This window comes from Drosophila albomicans, chromosome 3 (assembly GCF_009650485.2).
Source record: "Drosophila albomicans strain 15112-1751.03 chromosome 3, ASM965048v2, whole genome shotgun sequence".
Classification (NCBI taxonomy): domain Eukaryota; kingdom Metazoa; phylum Arthropoda; class Insecta; order Diptera; family Drosophilidae; genus Drosophila; species Drosophila albomicans.
In genome coordinates, this window is record NC_047629.2 from 3,983,370 (window position 1) to 4,003,926 (window position 20,557).

General features: G+C 39.5%; 1 protein-coding gene across 3 annotated transcripts in view; it reads right to left on the minus strand.

Moving 5' to 3' along the window:
- LOC117570103 (uncharacterized) overlaps positions 1–20,557 on the minus strand; it is a 32,801-nt gene that overhangs the window by 4,354 nt on the left and 7,890 nt on the right. For 2 of the 3 annotated variants that reach the window (XM_052004596.1, XM_052004598.1), the window contains exons 2-4: positions 4,931–5,429; positions 1,866–2,626; positions 1,619–1,803 (exon numbers count right to left, since the gene is read on the minus strand). In XM_052004596.1, coding sequence (XP_051860556.1) covers positions 1,619–1,803; positions 1,866–2,626; positions 4,931–5,429 — 1,445 coding nt within the window. Of the gene's footprint in view, positions 1–146; positions 360–415; positions 612–1,618; positions 1,804–1,865; positions 2,627–4,930; positions 5,430–20,557 lie in introns of all 3 variants that reach the window. The other variant, XM_034251560.2, reaches the window with a different exon arrangement.

The window sequence follows — 20,557 nt, forward strand, 5'->3', positions numbered from 1 at the left end:
CCCGATTGTCTAAATTTAGGAATAATCATGAAATCTGGTCCACAATCAACCTCATCAACAGTTACTGATCTCATGAGCAGCAATAAGTTTTGCCTCCTTTCTATGGTATAATTACAGCCCCAATCATTCTTCAAGCATTTTCTTACCCTCATCAACCAGTACGACCTCGACAATCGCATTGAGGGGTATATCGATCTTATGGGTGCACATGCAGTTGGGTCCGCAGTCCGCGGGACGATTGTCACCGTTACAGAATTGCTCCGGATTGATTTCGTTGAACTGCGACGTAAGCGGTGCTGGTGCCGACAAATAAGAGATCTCATCGATCAGTGAGATGACATGATCACCCGTGGGAGCCACTGCAATTAAGAATTGTTAAGAACATATCCACTTGCTCTTAGCCAGGTGAACTTACCAAGGAATCGGTTGTAGGTGTTGGGCTGGAAGAGATCCTCGGCACGGTAGACAAAGAAACGGAAGGGCAGGAAGATCTTGACGTCAGGTTTCTCGGCAAGAATGCCGCGATCGATCTCCAGGGCGTTTTTCAATTGACTCACGCAGATGGCATCATTGCGTTGACGGTTACATTGCGCGTCCAAGGGGTTCATGACCTTTTTGTTGTTGTTGTCGTTACGTTGTTCGTTACGTCATTGGGGTCAGAAGTGGTGTCGTAAGGTGTGTTCAGATTCATATATAGATATATATACACATTTGTGCGGGAACAACAACAATTGCAGTGTGGTTTTCGTGTTGTTGTTTTTTTGTTTGCATATATTACATTGCATTTCAAGTGGGGTGTTTTTTTTGGTTTGGTGGGAAGAAGATAGAGAAACGTATTTAGTTATGCAGTCTGATCACTCTCTTTCTCTTATTCTCTCGATCTTGTGCTCTCTATTTTTATTTATTTACAACATAAAGTCTTATACATATGGATGTATTTACAATCTCTTAGATTATAATATAGGCATATTATACAATGTACTTACAGATTCTCAGTCTCAACATGTGAATATAACGGGCGTTATCTGCTTACAAAGGGACTTTATACTTGGAAGAACTTATTCGTTGACTTTAAGAGTGCTAGCTAATGACTTCTATAATTATTTGTTATGTTGAAAGATAAAGAATTGCGTTCGAGTATCGAAATTGCTTACTCATGAGGAAAGGAGCATAGTAAATAGATAATTTTAGGGGAACTGTTCTTTCTTAAAAAAGAATAAAGTTTAAGGAAGAACAATGATAGCTATTCATTGAGGAAAATTTGTTGTTGATTTACTTATTAAATCACATGGTCATTCTCACAACTAATAACATAGGATTGATTACGTTTAATTTCTTTTAATAAATCCGATAAGAAAGCATTATTATTATTTAGTCTCGTTGGATAAAACTTTCCTTATGATCGAAAATAGCTGAACATTTCCAGTAGATAAATGTCTCCTAATATATAGAGAATGAATAGAAGATAATCACCTCCCCAGCCATGTAGAGGCAGATGATTCTAGGATAAAATTGACTGCTGACTTGTGGCCTAACTACTTCCGCTCCGGAACTCGCGATGCTTTCTTGGCAAGAAGGAAAACTCAAGAGATCGATGAAAGAAATGGTCACAACTTACCACACCCTGGGGTATGCCGACATCGTAGGTGGGAGGCGCGGAAGCGGGCTGATAAGGACCACGAGCATAGCGGAGAATGGCCAACTGCTGGGCACGACGGATACCGCACTCTCCAAGACCACGCAGCTGAATCCAGTAGGCTCCCACGGGTTGATCGGCAGTGATGATGAAGTCGTAACGTTCGCCTGTCAATAAAGATGTCAAAGGAGTTAAAAATGAGCGTGAAAACGGAAGCAGCGAGACGCACCTGAGAAGGAGATGATTGTATTGACATCGACTGGATGAACGGGTTCGCCATCGGTGGCAATGACAGTCATGCCGTGTCCCTCGATGGTCACCTGAGCCGGACAAACCGAGGCAAAAGCGTTGATCATGCGGAAACGATAGCGACGTCCCGGCGTGATAGTGAAGATCTCCAGAGGAGTGTTGGTCATGAAACCGGTGTTGGGATCACGGAACTGTCCCTTGCCGTTGATCAACATGGACTCGGGATCCTGACCGGTGTTGACGGCCAGACGACCCGGATAACGTTCAGCGGCATCCTCGTGCAACCAATCACTGATCAGCATAATGTGCGTGGTCAAATCGAAGTCATACAGATGCGAGTTGGGATCCCGAGAAGGCGGCTGACGCACCACAACACTGCCATAGAGACCGTCGAGCTTCTGCAGACCGGTGTGAGCATGCCAGAAGTGGGTGCCGGCATTGCCCGTCCACTGGTAGCGGAAGGTGTTGCCCTGCTGGATGGGGCACTGGGTGACGAAGGGGACACCGTCGTAGTACTGCGAGCCACGCTGCCAGATGCCGTGCCAATGGATGGTCACCTCCATGCCCTCCATGTGATTCTCCACATCGATCACCACTTTGTCATTCTCGCACACCTGAATACTTGGACCGGGTATCATGCGGTTGGCTGTGAGAATACCGCGTTCAACACCATCGGCCAACACGCACTGACAGTGACTCCAAACGGTGTTCGTTGCATTGGGCGTGCACACCTGGCAGGCACTGTAAGCGGCAAAATAATTAAGTTGTTTCGTTATTTAAATTAATCATCAAATTCAAGTTTATTTGTATTTAAAATTGATCATTTTAATAGGGAATTCCACAAGGAAAGAAATAAAATAAAAATCCAAATATGCATTCATTATTTATTCGTGGCAAAAATTAGGAAAGGCCCAGTAAAACCTAATCAAATCAAATACGAAAACTAGAATATGTACTGAAAGTTTTAGGGATATTGTTACAAGTTGCTCCCCATGTAAATTGAATTGAATTACAGATAAATCTGATTATGAATTTCAGTAAAGGAAAAAATAAAAGTGTGGACAGGAAGTTAATCATGAGCACATTGATCACGTCCGGATGCGATGTGCAAATGGAGATTGATGTTGAATTGGATGTGGATGCAAATGGAATAATTTAATGCATTATAATGCACAACAACTACAACTTAAGTGCTTCAACTTATGTCGTACGTGTCCAATGTGCGAATCACAGGCGGCTTAAAACGTCCACTAATTAAGTTGTCGTCTGCGATTACTCGCTTGTTTATAAGACAAGACGCTGTGGGATGCGAGGTTATTAAACTAGTAACTTGAAAAATCATATTTATCTCAGTTGTGCTCAAAGTTCGTTGACGAATTCAACTATAGAATTTTGGACTTGAAATCAACATAAAAATACTTGTTTATTTATATTATTGCTTATAAAAGTTATTGGAATTGAACAGCACCGATTTTCTAAATAAATACCAACAATATGAATCTTTATTATCTGCAGCATTAATTTAATGGATATATTCAAATTTGTATGTATATATTCAACTATATATATTTATACAAGATGGTTAACACCTTGTATATCATACACATATTAAGTTATACGTTGCCAAGAATGTAGACAGTTGTTTTTTTTTTAGATAGGAGTGCCTATTATTTCCCAGCCGCCTATTAAAAAAGTGAAGTTAAGTTGTTTTTGCACCTACTCGATTAGACGTTTCGCTGTTTATCGCTTGTGAATGAAATGCAACAACTGCAATTGACAGAGCTGTCGAGGTTGTCGAACTATCTGTGAAACTATTGGCAATCGTTTGACACTGCAAATACTACTGCTATGCTAGTGGTTGTACTATTACTAACACCTTAGTACGTGAGTAGAGCTGTTATTAAGTGTGTCTATTGGAGCAGTAGGGCAACAGCGAAAAACTGAGGCTGAGATCAAGATTGAGACAGGCTGAGATTGAGGTTCGTAACCGGAGCTGAAACTGAAGCTGAAGCTGAGGCCAGTTTGCACTTGCAACTGGCAAAGTTGCAGATACGCGAACTCGAACTCGCTGCCGCTGTCGTAGCATTAGCATTTGCCTTTGTTGACTGAGCTCTTTGTTTGTTTATTTGCCATAACAGCACTTGTGGCGTGGGAATAATTTGTTCGCCCTCGCCTCGCCTCGCCTCGTCCCACCTCTCCCCTGTCTTATTTCTCCTCTTCGCGGCGACAACACGGTGACAGCTTTGAGCTCAAGTTTTTTCCTGGTGCTTTAATTTTGATGTGGTGATTTGATGCTGTACTCGTATTTGCAACTAAAGTGAACTTGCCAGCTAGATACACGCAAGCTCTTATATGTCATTGACTCCTAATCCTACGGGTTGAGTGTGTTTTTTTATGGAGGCCTTGATTGCAAGCGTGCTTTATGGATACATCAAGCCGTCTCAAGCTGATCTCATCCGACTTTCAACTTTATGGCTATGGCTTTTATATTGTTTCCGGTTTCAACTGCAGCTTCTTCCTTCTCCACTGCTTCCATCTGCTATTTATGGCTACTTAGAGTGCTATTAACAATTGGGCGCCTGACTTGCATTAGAGTGCACATAAAAACTGGTAAGCAAGCCACAGCTCGACTCTGATCGACAACCAAAAGTGCGCTGTTCATTTTTAGAGAATATTTTTCTACATACTAGTATATTATTTATTTTTTGTCTTGTAAAAGCTATTTATTACTATTTATTACTAAATTGTAAGAAGAAAGTAAGAAGTAAACGGAAAGAGACTTGGCCAAATTCTAAGCTAATGCAGTAAGTTTTGTAATTTTAAGGAACTAAAAGACACAAAGCACAAAGACAGATTAGCGGAGACAAACTGACAAACAGATAGAACAAAGACACCAAAATATCGAATCGGTTGCGTACTTCCGCTTGCATTCTTAGTTACCTCTAATAGTCTATTTCCACTGCCAGTCAGTTCTTTAAAGTTTCGAGCCGACTCTTTTTTATGGGTTTTAACATAGTTTTACAAATAAATACATCTTCTACTTACGCTCCCAGCACAGTGTAGTACTCCAGAGTGAAGTGATAGTAGCAGATCCTAGGTGGTTCACCCTCGCGGCAGGCACGAGCACACTCATCGGGGGCGGAGAGAGCGGGATTGCGTCGCAGCTCGGCGGTGGCACTGGTCGAGAAGTCGAGATGACGGAATGGCGACTTGGGATTGGGTTCCACAACGGTGCCGCTGATCTTGTTCGCCGGATACCTGGCGGAAGTGGGCAGAGTGCCGCGTGAGTTGAGGTAGCCGCTGCCGGCGGTGAGCGAAGGTTTGCCATTGGCGGCGACACCCGGAGAGGCTGGAGGCGCTCCGCTGCCCAAGCTGTTGCTGCTGAGGGGGACGGGGCGGGGCCCGCCTGCGGTCAGAGAGGGGTGCGTCTGAACGAGGCCATGCGTCGCCGAATAGAAGGGCGAATCGAAGGGCGTCGAGCTGCTGGGTGTGGCCACGTGCTGTTGCCAGTAAGATCCCGCTGATGTCTGATCCGGCTGTTTGTCTGCAAACAACAAACAACAAACAAAATAACAATTTAATTTTGTCTTAATACTTTCTATATTCATTTGGTGTGTGTTGTTGTGGTGTGTGTGTATGTGTGAACTTGGCGCTTTTCAATTAATTTTCAAACTCGGTCTCGGGGCATAGGCAACTTCAACTTGAACGTAAACGCAAACTCAAACGCAAACAAAATCGTGCTCAGCCACGTTTTAAATTAAGTGCAAATTGGCCACAGTTTCTATATATCTGTATCTCAGTATTTGTATTTCTAGCTGTATTTCTTTTTGTTTTGGTTTTTTAGTTGTTTTTGCCATTCGGCTTTGTGCAATCGCTGGAGTTCAATCAGCTCAATGATGACGATGACGCAATGTGCGGCGCGTTTCGAGTAACTAATTAAGTGCAAAAGTCTTGTATTTGCTTTGACTAGAAGCCAAAGCCATTGGCAATAACTTTTTAATGGCCATAAGCGCTTTGAGATTTCGATTTTATTGTTTTCAACCGACCACACACACACACACCCCAAAAACATACATTCACAATTTGTTCGTTTCTGATATGAACAAATTAATTTTCGCCCCTCCTCGCACATCCAACAGTACGTATACGTAATGTGCAAACGTATGTCTTTAGTATAATGTACTAGTATTATACGCGAAAAAAGTGTTGCTTGCGGGCAATGCCATTATTATAGCAACACAAGCAGAAGCACTACAAAAGGGAAATTTCAAAATAATGCTACACTTTGCCCAACGACGTCGCGTCGCGTCGTCATCGCCTATTGTCTGTTGCCTTCGTTTTTGTTTTTGTTTTCGTTTTTAATCAAACAGCTGCCGCATGCCCACATTTACCGTTGCAGCTCTACTCGTAGTACAATCAGCGTCCCACGCCCCAGTACGCACCTACACACACACACTCATACATACACACACACCTTGCGAATGCGCTTTGAGTGTGCTATCATTTAATAGAATTGCATGGGGAATAAACAAAAGATTGAGGACACGAACTTCACTTTAATTTGCCAGTTGCAATGTGGAATGTACGTGGCACGCATTTTCATTGATTAATCATTTGTTGGTGCAACTTTCCCTAGCATAAATGGAAAATAATTATTTTATTGTGTCTATTTATAGCTCTTAAACAACATCATAATTACAATCGAACTACAAAAGTTAATCTATAATTAAAACATTCGATTTTGATTCGATCTCTTTCGAGTGTCGCACAAACCTTGACTCATTTCAGCTGGAAGCCACTGTATGCAAACATTTAATCAATCACATTAAATGAACGTCAATTTGTTACCATTAAAGTTTCTCAAGTTTTGTCAAAATATTAATTAAACAGATAATCTTTATTTGCGGTAGACATATATCTATGAACACAGAAGCAATTAACTAAACTTTATTGCGAAGCGCCAATTGAGGAAGCGCGTGTTTTACCGCAATAATAAACTTTAGTTTAGCAATGTGGCAACACCTAATTGACAAAAAGACCCTTTAAAAGTTTCAAACCTTCACTTTACGAAGTAAAAAAGTAAAAAAAAAAATAAGGTAAAAGATTTCCGAAATATGAATGGCTTAATCTGGAGCATTGCTCACAAGCGATCTGTAATTGAAAGCGGATATAAAGTTTTTCAACCCAGCCCTTTATGTCAATAGCCATATCCTCTTTATGACAGTTGGGCGACAAAATCGTGGCATAAATTAAATGGATGCTAATTATTTATTCCATTTGAAAACCCGTTCCGTTGTCAACTTCAAAGAACAGAAATAATTCGAATCATTGTTATGTCTAGTTCAATTGAAATCGTTTTACATCTATGGTCAGTTGTTAATTGGGCGGGCAACTTTGCGATTTTATCCGAATACGAATCCGACTGTGACTGCGAATTCGAATCTATATCCGATTCGGAATTAAATAGCAAGTAATTGCAAATAAAATATAAAAAGAACAGATACCGAGATAGGAACCAAACTCGTACCCGTACCCGTATCTATTGCCAAATTTGTATGATAAATATTTCAAGAATTTGCGAACGGTGCGAATAACATTAACATAGAACTTTGGTGCCGAAATGGTGTGAGATTTTGAATTAAATGGAAGGTCATTTTACCGTCCAAAATTTGCTCTTAATGACTTTTCCGGCCAAAAAATAAAATACGTCGAGTGCCAAGAGCTCAGTGTACCGTCGCTTTATGTCGGTTGGCGGTTGTCTGTTGTCGGTTTGGCATTGGCCAAATGTGGCAGATTGTAACTAGCGTGGGTGTGTAAACAACAATTGTAGCATGGCCTACATAAAGTTGGTAAAACTTACATTGTTTACATATTGTAGACAGACTATGAATATTACAAGCAAACGAATGTGTATTCGTATATTGCCATAATTGGTCTATGTCTCGACGATTAAAAGTATTACCACATGCAAGCTCCTCAATGCCCATAAATAGATCTTATGAAAAGCCGACCACTGACTCAAAGAAAGCCAGCTTCGGATTCGATCTACATATCCGAGATTCGTTCGACACATTCGTGAAATAGTAAAAAAAAGTGCAAGTCAAACAATAATTGATTCGAATACAATGGAATGTTTACCTCGATAATCCAATGGAAAATTGGATTCTTTTGTTACAATGGACTTTGTTTTTTGATATACAAGTTGTATCTGGCCTTGACTTAAATGTTTGTAGCACCACCCAACTCTACCTTCCATTTTACGATTACGATTACATACCATATACCATATACATGTATGCAAATTAATATCATGAAAATTACTTTAAACTAGTGCACTTGGAGCACCATTCAATTAGTTACCTATTGTTCCGGAAGTACATACATATATTTTTATACTTATTCAGAGTTGTGCTATAAAATTGGAAGCATTACAATTTGCCAACTTTATGTAGTTCTTAAGAATTACTGTTGAGAACTATTGTGTTATATGTTGTCTAAATAATGTAAAATTAGAAATTAACAAAAAGAAAATACACACATTTGATAATAAAAATATGTGTAAAATACTTTGAAAAGACAATATTTTTATTATGCGTTGATATTTTTTAGGCAATTGTTTTACGAGTATGTATATAGATTTATATAAGTGAAGAATGCATACTATTCAAATATACATATATAGTACCTTGACAACACAGTTTAGCAGCTAAAGGATTAAAGATCTGTAGGAAGTGAAGTAAGACATATGTATGTATGTATATGTTAGAAAGGTAATTGTGTATTCATAACACCGCAAACATGTTTGGGACTTGTTGTGGCCGGCATTTACAACTGGGAAATATATCTCAAGCAAGCCGAAGACCATCTGGAGACGGTCCACGAGTGAAGCTGAAGGGGGAACACAAATGTTGGATCGAGCCGACAAAGTACTTATACCATGTATGTACATTTGTTTTTTAATCATTTCACCCGACACACACACGCTGAATTGTGGGAGAGAGTTTTGCATATGGCTTAGTGCATGGCGAAAAAAAACCAAGAAAGAGCAAAAACAAAAGGAAAAGAAAAAGAAGGGGGGGGGGGGGGGGGGGGGAAAGAAAAAGTATTAAGGGCATAATGACCACGGCGGCGAAGCTAGCCAAGTGCTCGCCTTTAACTTGTACGAGTTTTGTGGCATTAACGATCTCTATTTATGCACTTGTGGATACTGGCAACCTGCCTGAAATTGATTAACGATTTGCTATTGCAGCTGTGCTGATTTTGCTGTTGCTGATGCCAGTTTGTCAGGTGGCAATAACCAACAGAAACAGCTCTCAACACATGCGCACAGCTCTATGTATATGTGTGTGTGTATGTGTATGTTTTGCACGCGTTAGCAATCACATTTAGTCACTCACCATTGCGGCTAGCTAGCTGGCGGGCCTGTGGCTATAGCTTTTTAGCTCGGTTGCTGTTTCTGTTGCTGTGCCTCGATCTCGATCTGATTTTGCTTCACTTTCACAATGAAACCGAAAACTCAACTGTTGGATAATTAGCGACACTAAAACTGAGTGCTCAGGCAATGGGGCAACAAATTAATTAGCTCAACACCGACTTCAAATAATTGCACACAGCTAAATCATTGGTTGCAACTAAATATGTATGTGCATGTACAATACAATGTGTGTGTGCCATAAATTAGAAAATCAGACTTTAAGCTAAGCATGGCGCCAAAATGAGTAAAAACTGCTAGTCTGCTGCCCTGGTTACCCTAGTTACTGGTTACATCAAACTACTAGGGCTGCAAGTTACAAATTACCAAATTAGTGTTACCAAATGCAATTTGACATTTGCATTGGAAAGTTTGACATTTTTAGCGTAAACTTGCACAGAACATGACAGACATGCAAAGCGTGCAACTTCTTATGTAATGTGTGTGTGTGTGTGTGCATGTGTGAGTGTGCATATTAATCATGCAAAAATGCCGCAACACGAATATTCACCTGCACAAGATGAATGTGCATATGTTTGTGTGTATGTAAATGCAGACATATTTTCATGTTTTGATGCGTCTTCTTCTGCATCGCTGAGTGCAGTTTTGTTTTTTTGTTACCTATGCATTCATTCAGACAGTGGAAGTACTCACACTTGTTTGTTTCATGATTTTAATTGGCGTTTTTTATTTGTCGTCGCTCTAATTTGGCCACATTAAAATTAATTATTGTTTATATTTAAGCGTTGTGTCATTATTTTTACCCTTTTTTTCCTCTTTTTTGTTGTAGTTGTTTAGTTTCTTGCTGTTTTTGTGGTGGAAAGTATTGTGAGTGCTTTTGTTGCTGTCTCACATTCCATTTTCATAAGTACTATACGAATTTAAAAATTTGAATGTAGACAGACCGATGGAGATACACGTTAAGTACCCCTCTCCAAGTCTGTGCCGCCATCCCTCTTCCTGCCCCAGCCCTGAAAGTTGACTTAGTTTTTTGTGAGCGGCACGGGTAACCAAACAAAGCAAAGCGAAGGCAAGACATTCAAGCCGGACTTCAAGCATAAGCTTATGGAACAGTCATAAATCTTAATAGATTTGTAAACTGGGCAAAGTGAAAGTGAATTAGACAATCAATCTATGTAGTTTTTTTTTCGTTTTGACTTTTTTCCCAGAAATTATCTCGTCTAGGGGTTAAGTACTCATTAGGCTTAGTTTGTTTGATAAAGACCACGTCTAGTTCAGGAGTCCGCCACAGTTAAATTTGAGATTATTAAGGCGTAATGTGATTTGAATTGGACTTTCGAGTGCTGGTTGGTCACACTGACTGCGGACTACGGACAGCGGACTGGAACTGAAGCACAGAAATGCAAACTGGATGTTGGAAGTTGGGGTTATGGTCACTTGGCTGGCTCGCTTTGGCTGTGAGAAATGCGCTCACGTTCCAGCCAATTGGCGGCATAGGTTGAGGTTGTAACTTAATTGTGTTCGTAATGCCAGGTTTGTTGCACAATGCTGCCTGCCATCGACGGCGTTGCTTATTAACTGGTTTTGTTTTGTTTTTTTGCTGTATTACTATTACTATTATTATTATTGTTATTGTTATTATTTAATATTAATATTCGTGTTACTCTTACTGCAGTAGTTAGTGTTGGCTACCGACACTGCTCAGTTGGCCATTTGACAGCACTTTTGATGGCAGACAAGGCAAGGTCATAATGAGTTTGTAGTTGGTGGCGCCTCGTTGGCTTGCGGCTTGTTCAGCCTCTCTTGCATAGTCCAGCGCCCAGCGCAAACTTTCACTTTACCGCTGCAAAAAACTCTACGCTCAATAAAAAAAAGTGTAGCACTCAAATTCTGTTTTGTCTGTTTCTTTCGAATAGTGCATGAGTCATTTTTATAACGCAAGTGGCCACAGTCTATGCCAAACTACACGCCCACCTCATAACATTTACTTAATGCCATAATAATATCGGATTAGAACAATGCATCGCATTCACATTCAAAAAATACACATATCCATGTGTATTTCCCCATTCTTAAAGCATGACTTTTTTGTTTTTGTTTTTGTTTTCAGCTTTAACCTCTAATCCCAAAAAACATGATACGAATGCTGCATGGCGACAGCCGTCTTTCAAATTATTTAAAATTAAATTCGATGGGGTTGTTTATGTAATAGCAACAATGTGGCAAATACTTGGCCAATTGTTATTTTTAGCTCCACGGATTTAGCTTAACTAAACCTAACGACTTTCCAGTTCGTGTTATGAAATATTATATATGCCATTTTATATCATTTCTTTGATGTGGTTGATGTCGTTGCTGTTACCGATGTTGCTTTTGTTACTGTGGGTCTTGTGCCATTGTTAAATTTTGGAATTGCAGCTGCCTAACATTCCGCTGACGTATGACCAATTATAATGTAATATAATAAGGTGTGAAGATCATTATACACTTCCCGAATACAAGACTTACCTCGACCACTAATTTGGGAATGTACGTTTACATTCTGAAGGGAACTGGGCTAAGCACATGTTATAGTACATAAGATAAATTGTAAATTGTGCGGCTGCCATTGCGATTAGAAGGGGCAGTATCATATTGTTTGCCGATGTTTGCTATCATAAGTAGGGTAATTGAAAGCCACGACCTTCTGTTTCACATTTGAGCGACAACCACAGCTGATTGAATGCTTTTGTACAAACTGGAGGATTTTCGATAGCTGGCAATTTGAAGTATGGTATGTGTATGCTCACAATTAAGTAACCTCGACCTGGGTACCAATACATACTTTCATAGAGCGGTGTAAATGCTTGAAGGGTGTGGCCAGGTGAAATATCGGAATGTCGAGCAAGAGCAAAGGGTACGAATGATAGATAATTCAAATTACAAGATTAATGAAATTCCTAAACATCAAATGTGTATAAGATGAATGTGAGTTTAAACCTTAAAGTCAATTGATTGCAATTTTTAGCAATTCATTGCAAGCTCAACGACATTCCAATTGAACAAAGGACTCCATTTTGAAATGTGATCAATGGAACTCTTTTTATTTTGATTATCGATATCGATAAGCTGTGCATCGACGGAGCCCTGTGGGTGATATCGCAATGTGGTATTATTATACGTAAATGACAAAAGTACAAGTAAATTAAAAAAGTGATCATAATCATGTCATATGCACTTGCACACATATATTGCCACAATAAACTAAATATATTTCCACCATAAACATAACATATTGCGGCAATAAAGATGCATAATGTACGCGCTGTACGTAACAGTTGAACCGCAGTTGAATTTTATAAATACACACACACACACATACGCACATATTCATTGTACAAAGATATGCCAAACAATGAACGAGACAACGAGAGTGTAGAAACTTTTCTGGCTTTGTGCGGTTGGAACTTTTATGCTACGCTCAGCTGTCTAATATGAGCTTAAGCATGATGTAAATGAGGATGAATGACAACACAAAAAATACGATATGTTTGTATGTATGTATGTATGTGTGTGTTTGGTAGATGCACGAGTCATAAATTAGCCGCTTATTAACTAAGATGAATGACAATTGATTTGCATACACATTTGATTTGTAAGCGCATTTACAAAATTAGTCTATGGTCAACTCCGTTCATTCATTCGCCTCTTGATTTTTGGGGGAACTGTGAATGAACTATGTATGCATGTATGTATGTAAATGGTAAACAAATTGCAGCTTACAAATTTTTAAGTGTGGACAATGCGCCCAATGTAACATCTCCACACATGTCTGTGTGTGTGCGTGTGTGTATGTGTGACAACATTGTTGAACTTTTGGGATTATTATGAGCATACTGCCCCAAGCTATTGGTGTGAATTATTGAACTTTTGGGATTATTATGACCATTGTGTGCTCATCTGTCATTTTAACACCTGCATTTGTAATCGTTTCGTTTGCAAACAAATAAATTGATGTGTGTGTGTGTGTCTCTTATTGAGCTCAATGATCGAGCGATGTTGCGAGTCAAGTTCAGGGCTATCGGCTAACAACAAACGCTAACGAAGACGCTCTTGGCCAACATATACATGCGTCATAGCTTATTTCCATTTAATACGGTTACTGTTCAACTTATCGTTTTGTGACTGGTTGTTTATGATGAACCAATACACACGCGAGTCTGCATAAGTATGCTTTGCATGTTTAAAAGGTGAGTGTGGGAAGAGAGGGGGGAATACCTTTCACTTAGTGACCAAATGCCTTTAGGAATATCGCCATTTGTCTTCCGCATCGTTTTAGCTAGCAACAAATTCGTACTGCAAATGCAACTCATTGTTATTGCTGTTGTGCCTTTGCTTTAAGAAATTGGCAACTGCAGTGTACCGTGCCGGTGGCCGGTGTTCCATTCACGTGCACAAAATTGCGCCAAAAATATCAAAATCAGCAACAAAAAACAAAAACAAAAAACGACAGCCGAAAAAGTAATAAAGAAAACTGAAAATGAAACATGTAAACCCACAAACAGGCAAAAAGCAAAAAAAACCAAAAACAACATGGCGACGCATGGGCTGACAATTAGCTGAAAAGAGAGGGAGACATTGCGGCGACACAACCAAAAATTGCCACCGCAACGTTCAACGTGCCAGCGAAGCAAAAACAAAAAAAAAAACAATGAAATTAAAGGCTGCAATAACAGTTGCCAGTTGCAAGTTGCATGCAACAGACGCTGCAATTAATTACGAGTATGTGAAAATGCCAAAAGCATTCGAAGCATCTGAATACGCTTAATACACACAGAGCCAACGACTCTTTTGGTTTACACTCTGCGATCAGCGATCTACGGTCTACGATATACGGCCACACTTGCATTTGACATTCCCGAAATGCAGTAACATACTCCAATTAAATTGCATGCATGAAAATAGAGTTTGGCAGGCAGGCAGGTATAAATAGAAAAAGTTAGCATTATGTTGATTTTGCATTGTGTCTTACACTTGAATTTGTAACACACACACACAGACGCTCATATGTTGTCTATAATTTGTTCACATTTCGGGGTTGGGGTTAAGTTCAAATCAAGTCAGGCATCACTCGCCTCGGCTCGCCTCGCCCAAAACTCGATGCTTAGCATTTGGCGCCGCACGAGCGGACATCGATTTAATGCGGCAGCCGCAGGTTGAGTCGGAGACTAACATCGATCGACCGGCAATCGCAAAGCCAAAAACTTGACTTTAGTCAAGTTGGATTAAGTTGAGTTTCATTTCGGGTTTTGCTTTTCAATTTATTTAATTTTTTCTTGTGCTTGTACTTCTTTTGCCCTGCCTTAGAATTGAATAAAAAAACAGAGACTCCACTGACGATGACGATCCATGACAGCGGCGTCGACTGCGGTGGCAGCGGCAGCGGATGAAGGGGAAAATCGTTACGGTCTCATTGCGTTGGCTTTTTATGAGCATTTAATTTCATTTTCATGTTGATGTTGCCAGTTGTTTTTGTTGTTGTTGGATGTTGTTGCTAGTTGTTGATGTTGCGGCTGCTGTTGTCTTTGTTGCTGTTGTGGCTGATTGTCGATGCCGATGCGGCCGATTCACTCTTGCCACTGCTACTTGCCACCGAGCCTAGAGCAAAGATTTCACAATTTCAGATGCATTTCCACTCTAACTGAATCTTGGCTTTTATTTCTTTTATTTAATTGGCCGCTGGCGTGTGTAAAATTTATTTATACATCTGCCCATTTACATGTCTCTCTCTCTCTCTTTTAATTCAGCTACTTAGTTGTTAGTCTTGTAGTTTAGTGTAGGTGATTTGTGCTCCAGTTACACTTTCTTAGTCTTTTAGCAACTCATTAAACCCTACGCCCATCATGAATGACCGTGTATCAAGTGAAAGGGAAATGACTGACGGACTGCTGAATGAATGATCTCATGTCTTCATGGTCATAACATTATTTGACCTGGTCAAGAAAGTGTCTGATTTCTTTTTCTTGTTCATAAACAGTATTTATGTGCTTGTTTCTAAATACTTAACAAACTGTTGCCAACTTTACCTTTCACTATACGACGCTCAACGACTGTGTACGCTCTAATCGCTTCTTTGTTTTAATGCTTTTTCGTAATTCTAGTTCCCATTGCTGAAAATGGAATAGCTTTTTAATTTGTATGCACAAATTATTCGACTCCATCTCACTTACTATCGATAGCTTAACTTTCGATAGTTTTTGAAGAATAATGTAATGGCAGAGGAAGAAGAATCCGAAAAGCAATCAGGAAAAGAGGCAAGTCATGAAATTGCTTGTTTATTCGTTAGTCTAATCTCTGCTCAAATTTCTTTTTATACGGAAACTATTGAACTTTATTTTCCACGCCGTGTTGTTGTATAATGGATGTAATGTTGTTTGTGTATTGTTTATTTTTTCGCCGCAAAACTGAAAACTGAAGTGAAGCACGGCATGCGTTTTTAGCCTAGCCTCCGTCCTCGAAATATGTTTTATAATTTTCAAAGCATTGATTGTCTTTTGCCGCCAATGGAATATGCACTATGTACTGTAATTATGTGATGGGAAAATTATACATACACCGGCTGAATAAGCTGAAAACTGTTTGCAGCCTGTTGTAATTTGCAGTAATTTGAAAATGTTTATAACGGGCTGCTGAAAATAAAATACACAAGAAATGCGAGCGGCGTTACCTTGCCTAAAAGAAAACAAAAACGAAATTGTAATCGAAGTCGAAATTGAAAATAAAAATGAAAGCATTAAGAGCAAGGAGAGCCGATAATGGCAACTGGAAATTGACATGGCCGCGCCAACAGAAAATAACACACAAAAATTTGGCAAGTACCCCCAAATAAAAAATGAAAGAAAAAAAAAAAAACAGTTTTGCGCCATTTGTATTGCGTGACGACAATCAAAGAAAATTGTTATCCACAGTTGGATCGTTTGATTGAAACTTGGATAATGTGCGTGTGTAAATGTGTGTGTGTGTGTGTGTGTGTGGATGGTGATTGGTGGGCTGATTACTGCACCTTTAGCTCACTATGTTTACTGTGGCCATATAAGCCCAGTTAAAAGCAGTTCAATTAAAAATGCTACCGGACTGCCACTAATTAGTGCTTGCCTAAGTGCCATGGTGCCATGTTCAATTAAGTGATACGACTATACTGCATGTTCGATATGTTTGTAACTATGGTATGTTCAGGTTTTGCAGGAATGCAATTCACTCAGAATGATATGGCATTGAGTTGTAATTATTAGTGCAACCCCATCTATCCATCGTCTTAGTGTAATATTCAACATTTTTTGGGTTCAATCAAAGTTGACCCAGCTGGAAAGGAACACAGACAGAGCAGGGATTGCTGCAGCTGCTGTGAATCGAAATCGAAATCAAAATTAAATTGTTTGACCAAAGGTTGAGTGTGGGTCAAAATACAAAGCAAAAAGGGCAACAGACATGACTTGCATGTTGTTTGTTTTATGTTTTAAGTTCATTTGCTAAACAATATCAACATTGTCTACTGATCATTTACATTTACCATGTAGATTATCGTCTGGCAATCTGGCAGCTCTATTAAAGCATGAAGAGATAACAAGAATAATCGGCTTAGTCTCTCTCTCCGTCGATCGATCGGCAACTTAATATCAATCTATCGTGGGCAAAGAAATTCCGATTGTACACATGGCAATAAACGACGGTTGGAGCCGACAATGCTTGCGAAATCATGAAATGAAATAGTTTGCACAAAACGAGTTGAAAACCAAGACCAATATTTTGACCCAAATGCGGTGGCAACGTCACGTACTTACCGTTCTGACCACAGGCCGGCTAAATGAAATGTGTGGACGTGCGGCTCAACAAGCATAACAACAACAACAACAACAACTTGTACTCGCAGTACATATATCTTTTAATTGACACTTGATTAGAAAAGCTCAGTCGAAGCTGTAAAAGCTGTTGAAATAATTTTGCAACGCGAAATGTGAAAAAAATGGAATACATCAAAATCAAATTCGATTTCGGCGCCTCGTCGAGTTGTCTGCGATCCAATTGAGATCGAGAGCAGGAAGCACCTCGCTACTTGTGACGATTGCTGAATTTTTCCTCAGCTCGCGATTGCCCCAGTTAGAGCCCGGTTAGGCCTCAGCCTCAGCCTCAGTCTCAGCCTCAGCAAGTAACACACAAATCAATTTGGGTTATAAGTATCATTGGTCCGCGGTAACGGGAACACAGCGCAGCGCAGCTCAGCACAACACCGCAGACAGTCGCGAGTGGCGAGTTGTTGAGATGGCGAGTTGCCGTCAGCGGGGAAGCTGGCAATGTTGGCAAGCTGGCAGGGAAGCTAGTTACTAAGTTGGCAGCTGTTGGCCCACTTGCCACCAGCAGCGTCAGAAGCACTTTCGTTCGCTGCGCTTGCAGCTTGCTACTGGCTGTTTGTTGCCATTTCAATTGCAACAGGTTCGCACGCAGCCTGATTGCCGAAGCTTGAATCTTTCATGCATAGAACGACATACGCTTGGCATTAACAACATACGAGTATACAACATACTATACTATGCATATGTGTGTGCAATTTTGAACTCGTTATACTTTACGTCTAGACAATTTATTTCTCTATATGCCCATAATGCCTGAACGCTTATGCTGCACACACATTACATGGATTAACCGGTTTTTGTGTCGTTAATAGCATAATTCCAATCCACATTCCAAAATTCACTATCAATAGTTTAATCACTTGGTGAAATATGAAACTCATAGTCGCATTTGCAGTCGCATTGGTAACTTGACAGACTTAACAAACTTCAAAACACCACCCAATTACCACCTCATGAAATTTGCATTTAAAATGTCGCAATAAGCGATAAGCACATACTTATGTCCAAACTGCAAGTGGAGCAATCTGGTCACATTAAATCTATGATGGACCACTTTACTTTAACAGCAGCTGCTGTCTCATTTTCGCTTTCAGGATCACGGACAGCAGTTGCACTCTTCAGGCCCCATTCACAACATTGATTTTCTTTTTTATGTAAAATAATTGTCAATGCTGTCGCCGGCTGCTAAAAAGTAAAAACGTCGTCGCGACGATCGTATCGTTTGCTCCAGATCTGAGACAGACTGACAAACAATCTCGATGAAAATATTATAAAAGTCAGTCTGTGTGTGTGAGAGAATTCTCAAGTTGAATAAGAAACAAAAATAACAGCAACAGAAACTGAAACAAAAAAGAACCGTTAAACAAATAAGATCACTGCAACAACATTTGTGTTTGTTGGCTTGATTGTTGCTAACGACTTTGTGCTTTAACAAATTTAATGAAATAATTTCACAAAAGAAAACAAGTGAGACACGTACATATGTGTGCTCGACTACAACATGCCCTGCACTCGTACTTATGTACATACTTGCGCAGCAAGCTTTACTTGTGGTGAGTACACACATACATGCACACTTGCACATAAATTGCTTGTAGTATGACAGTAACATTACTGCTCTTGCTTATTCAATTATTGCGCTGAAGGTGTCTCTTCACTCTACAATATTTTAGAGGGTATGACAAAAGTTAAACAGACAAGCAGTCACCGATTGGTGGCCACCTGACTGCATCGATTTATGCATGTACTCATACTCATACAAACATACACGTGTATGTTGTTTGTGTAAGTAATGGGCAGTCGAAACCAGCTCGCTGAGCACATTTGCATTTAACAGTTATTTTGTACTTTACTTTTTCTTTGATGTCGTACTAACACACATGCAAAGCAGCGACTATGCAATTTGCATGCATTTCAAACGGAATGCTGATCAAATTAGTGCCTAAATTAATGCGCAACTTTTGACAGTAAATAATTGCAAACTCACTGGTGAATATTTTTAAAATGATTGAATTTTTCATATACGTTTGCACTTACATACAAATATATATTATACGAGTATGTAGATGTATTTGTACATATTTGTATTAATTCAAGAAATAACATCTAAATTAGATTGTTTTTCAAGGTTAGCGATATTGTTTGTGTATTTGTATTTTCTCAAGCCAGCGCAAGTGTGTGTGTGTGTATGAGTTTGTATGAGAGTGTGTGTGTTGTTCGTCGTCATTCTTTATTCTTATTAACATTTCCATATTTTCAAGCCAAGTTTGAGTGCGCTTTCGAGTTTTTGATTATAAACGCTGCTTTAATTATAAATTACTTGTATTGCATGTTTATATGCAGTAGATGTATAGGTGGCGGTGTTTATACATAGTATATATGAAATATCGGGCACACCCGTCAACTTTTATGTTAAGCAATTTGCCAAATATTATGCATAAGCTGACCTTTCAAATCTGCTGACTTTTCGAACAAAACAAAACCACATGAAACCAAAATAAAGCTAAGAACAACAATACAAACTCAAGAATTATAATCATTAAGCATGAGCAATGGCATAATACTCGCAGCTAATTAATTTCAAAGCTGCGAACAGCTCCAATTGAAGTTTAGGTTCCAGTTCCACATCCTTTCCAACAGTTGAAACAGTTTTGTCCGTTTGCTTTGCTCCCACAATTAACGGTGTGCGCATTCTATTCACTTCCATTTGCTCAATTGTCGCACGCATTCATTCAAAAATATTAGTTTGTTAGTTGGTTTCGTCGGCGTTGCCCTCATTTTTGTTTAGTTTAATCATGTGAATATTACAACGAAATTGTTTGTAATGCAATTGTCTGCGTACCGGATCTACAGATTGTACTAATAGCTGTAGTACACCGTGAATACAAATTCATGTAACGTACATGATGTATGTACGTACGTCCATGATGATGCACATTTGATTGTCTTTAAATTTTGTTAATTGACCGAAAGTGATTTACATACCATCAGGTGGGTAATCTATTACTATTTATTCTCCGACTAATCGCTACACAAAAATAAAGGCATTTAAAGCGTACTCAAGTTGCAAAGCCATTAAATGTGCTTAATGATCTTGCGTGAAAACAGGAATAACACATACATCATTATTCCAAATGTCTTAATTTGGCGGCGTTTTCTCTGAGTGTATCACTTTACACATGCACACATTCCGTTTCCCTTTCAGTTTAGCTCTCTACTAGGCAGTTGGCAAGTCTTAAGTCTCAATCCAGTAGTTGGCAACTCTGCCAATCGTATTGTACTTAAATTGTATACACACACACACACACACACACACACTTACACATCCGCTTACGTGTGCGATCATAAATT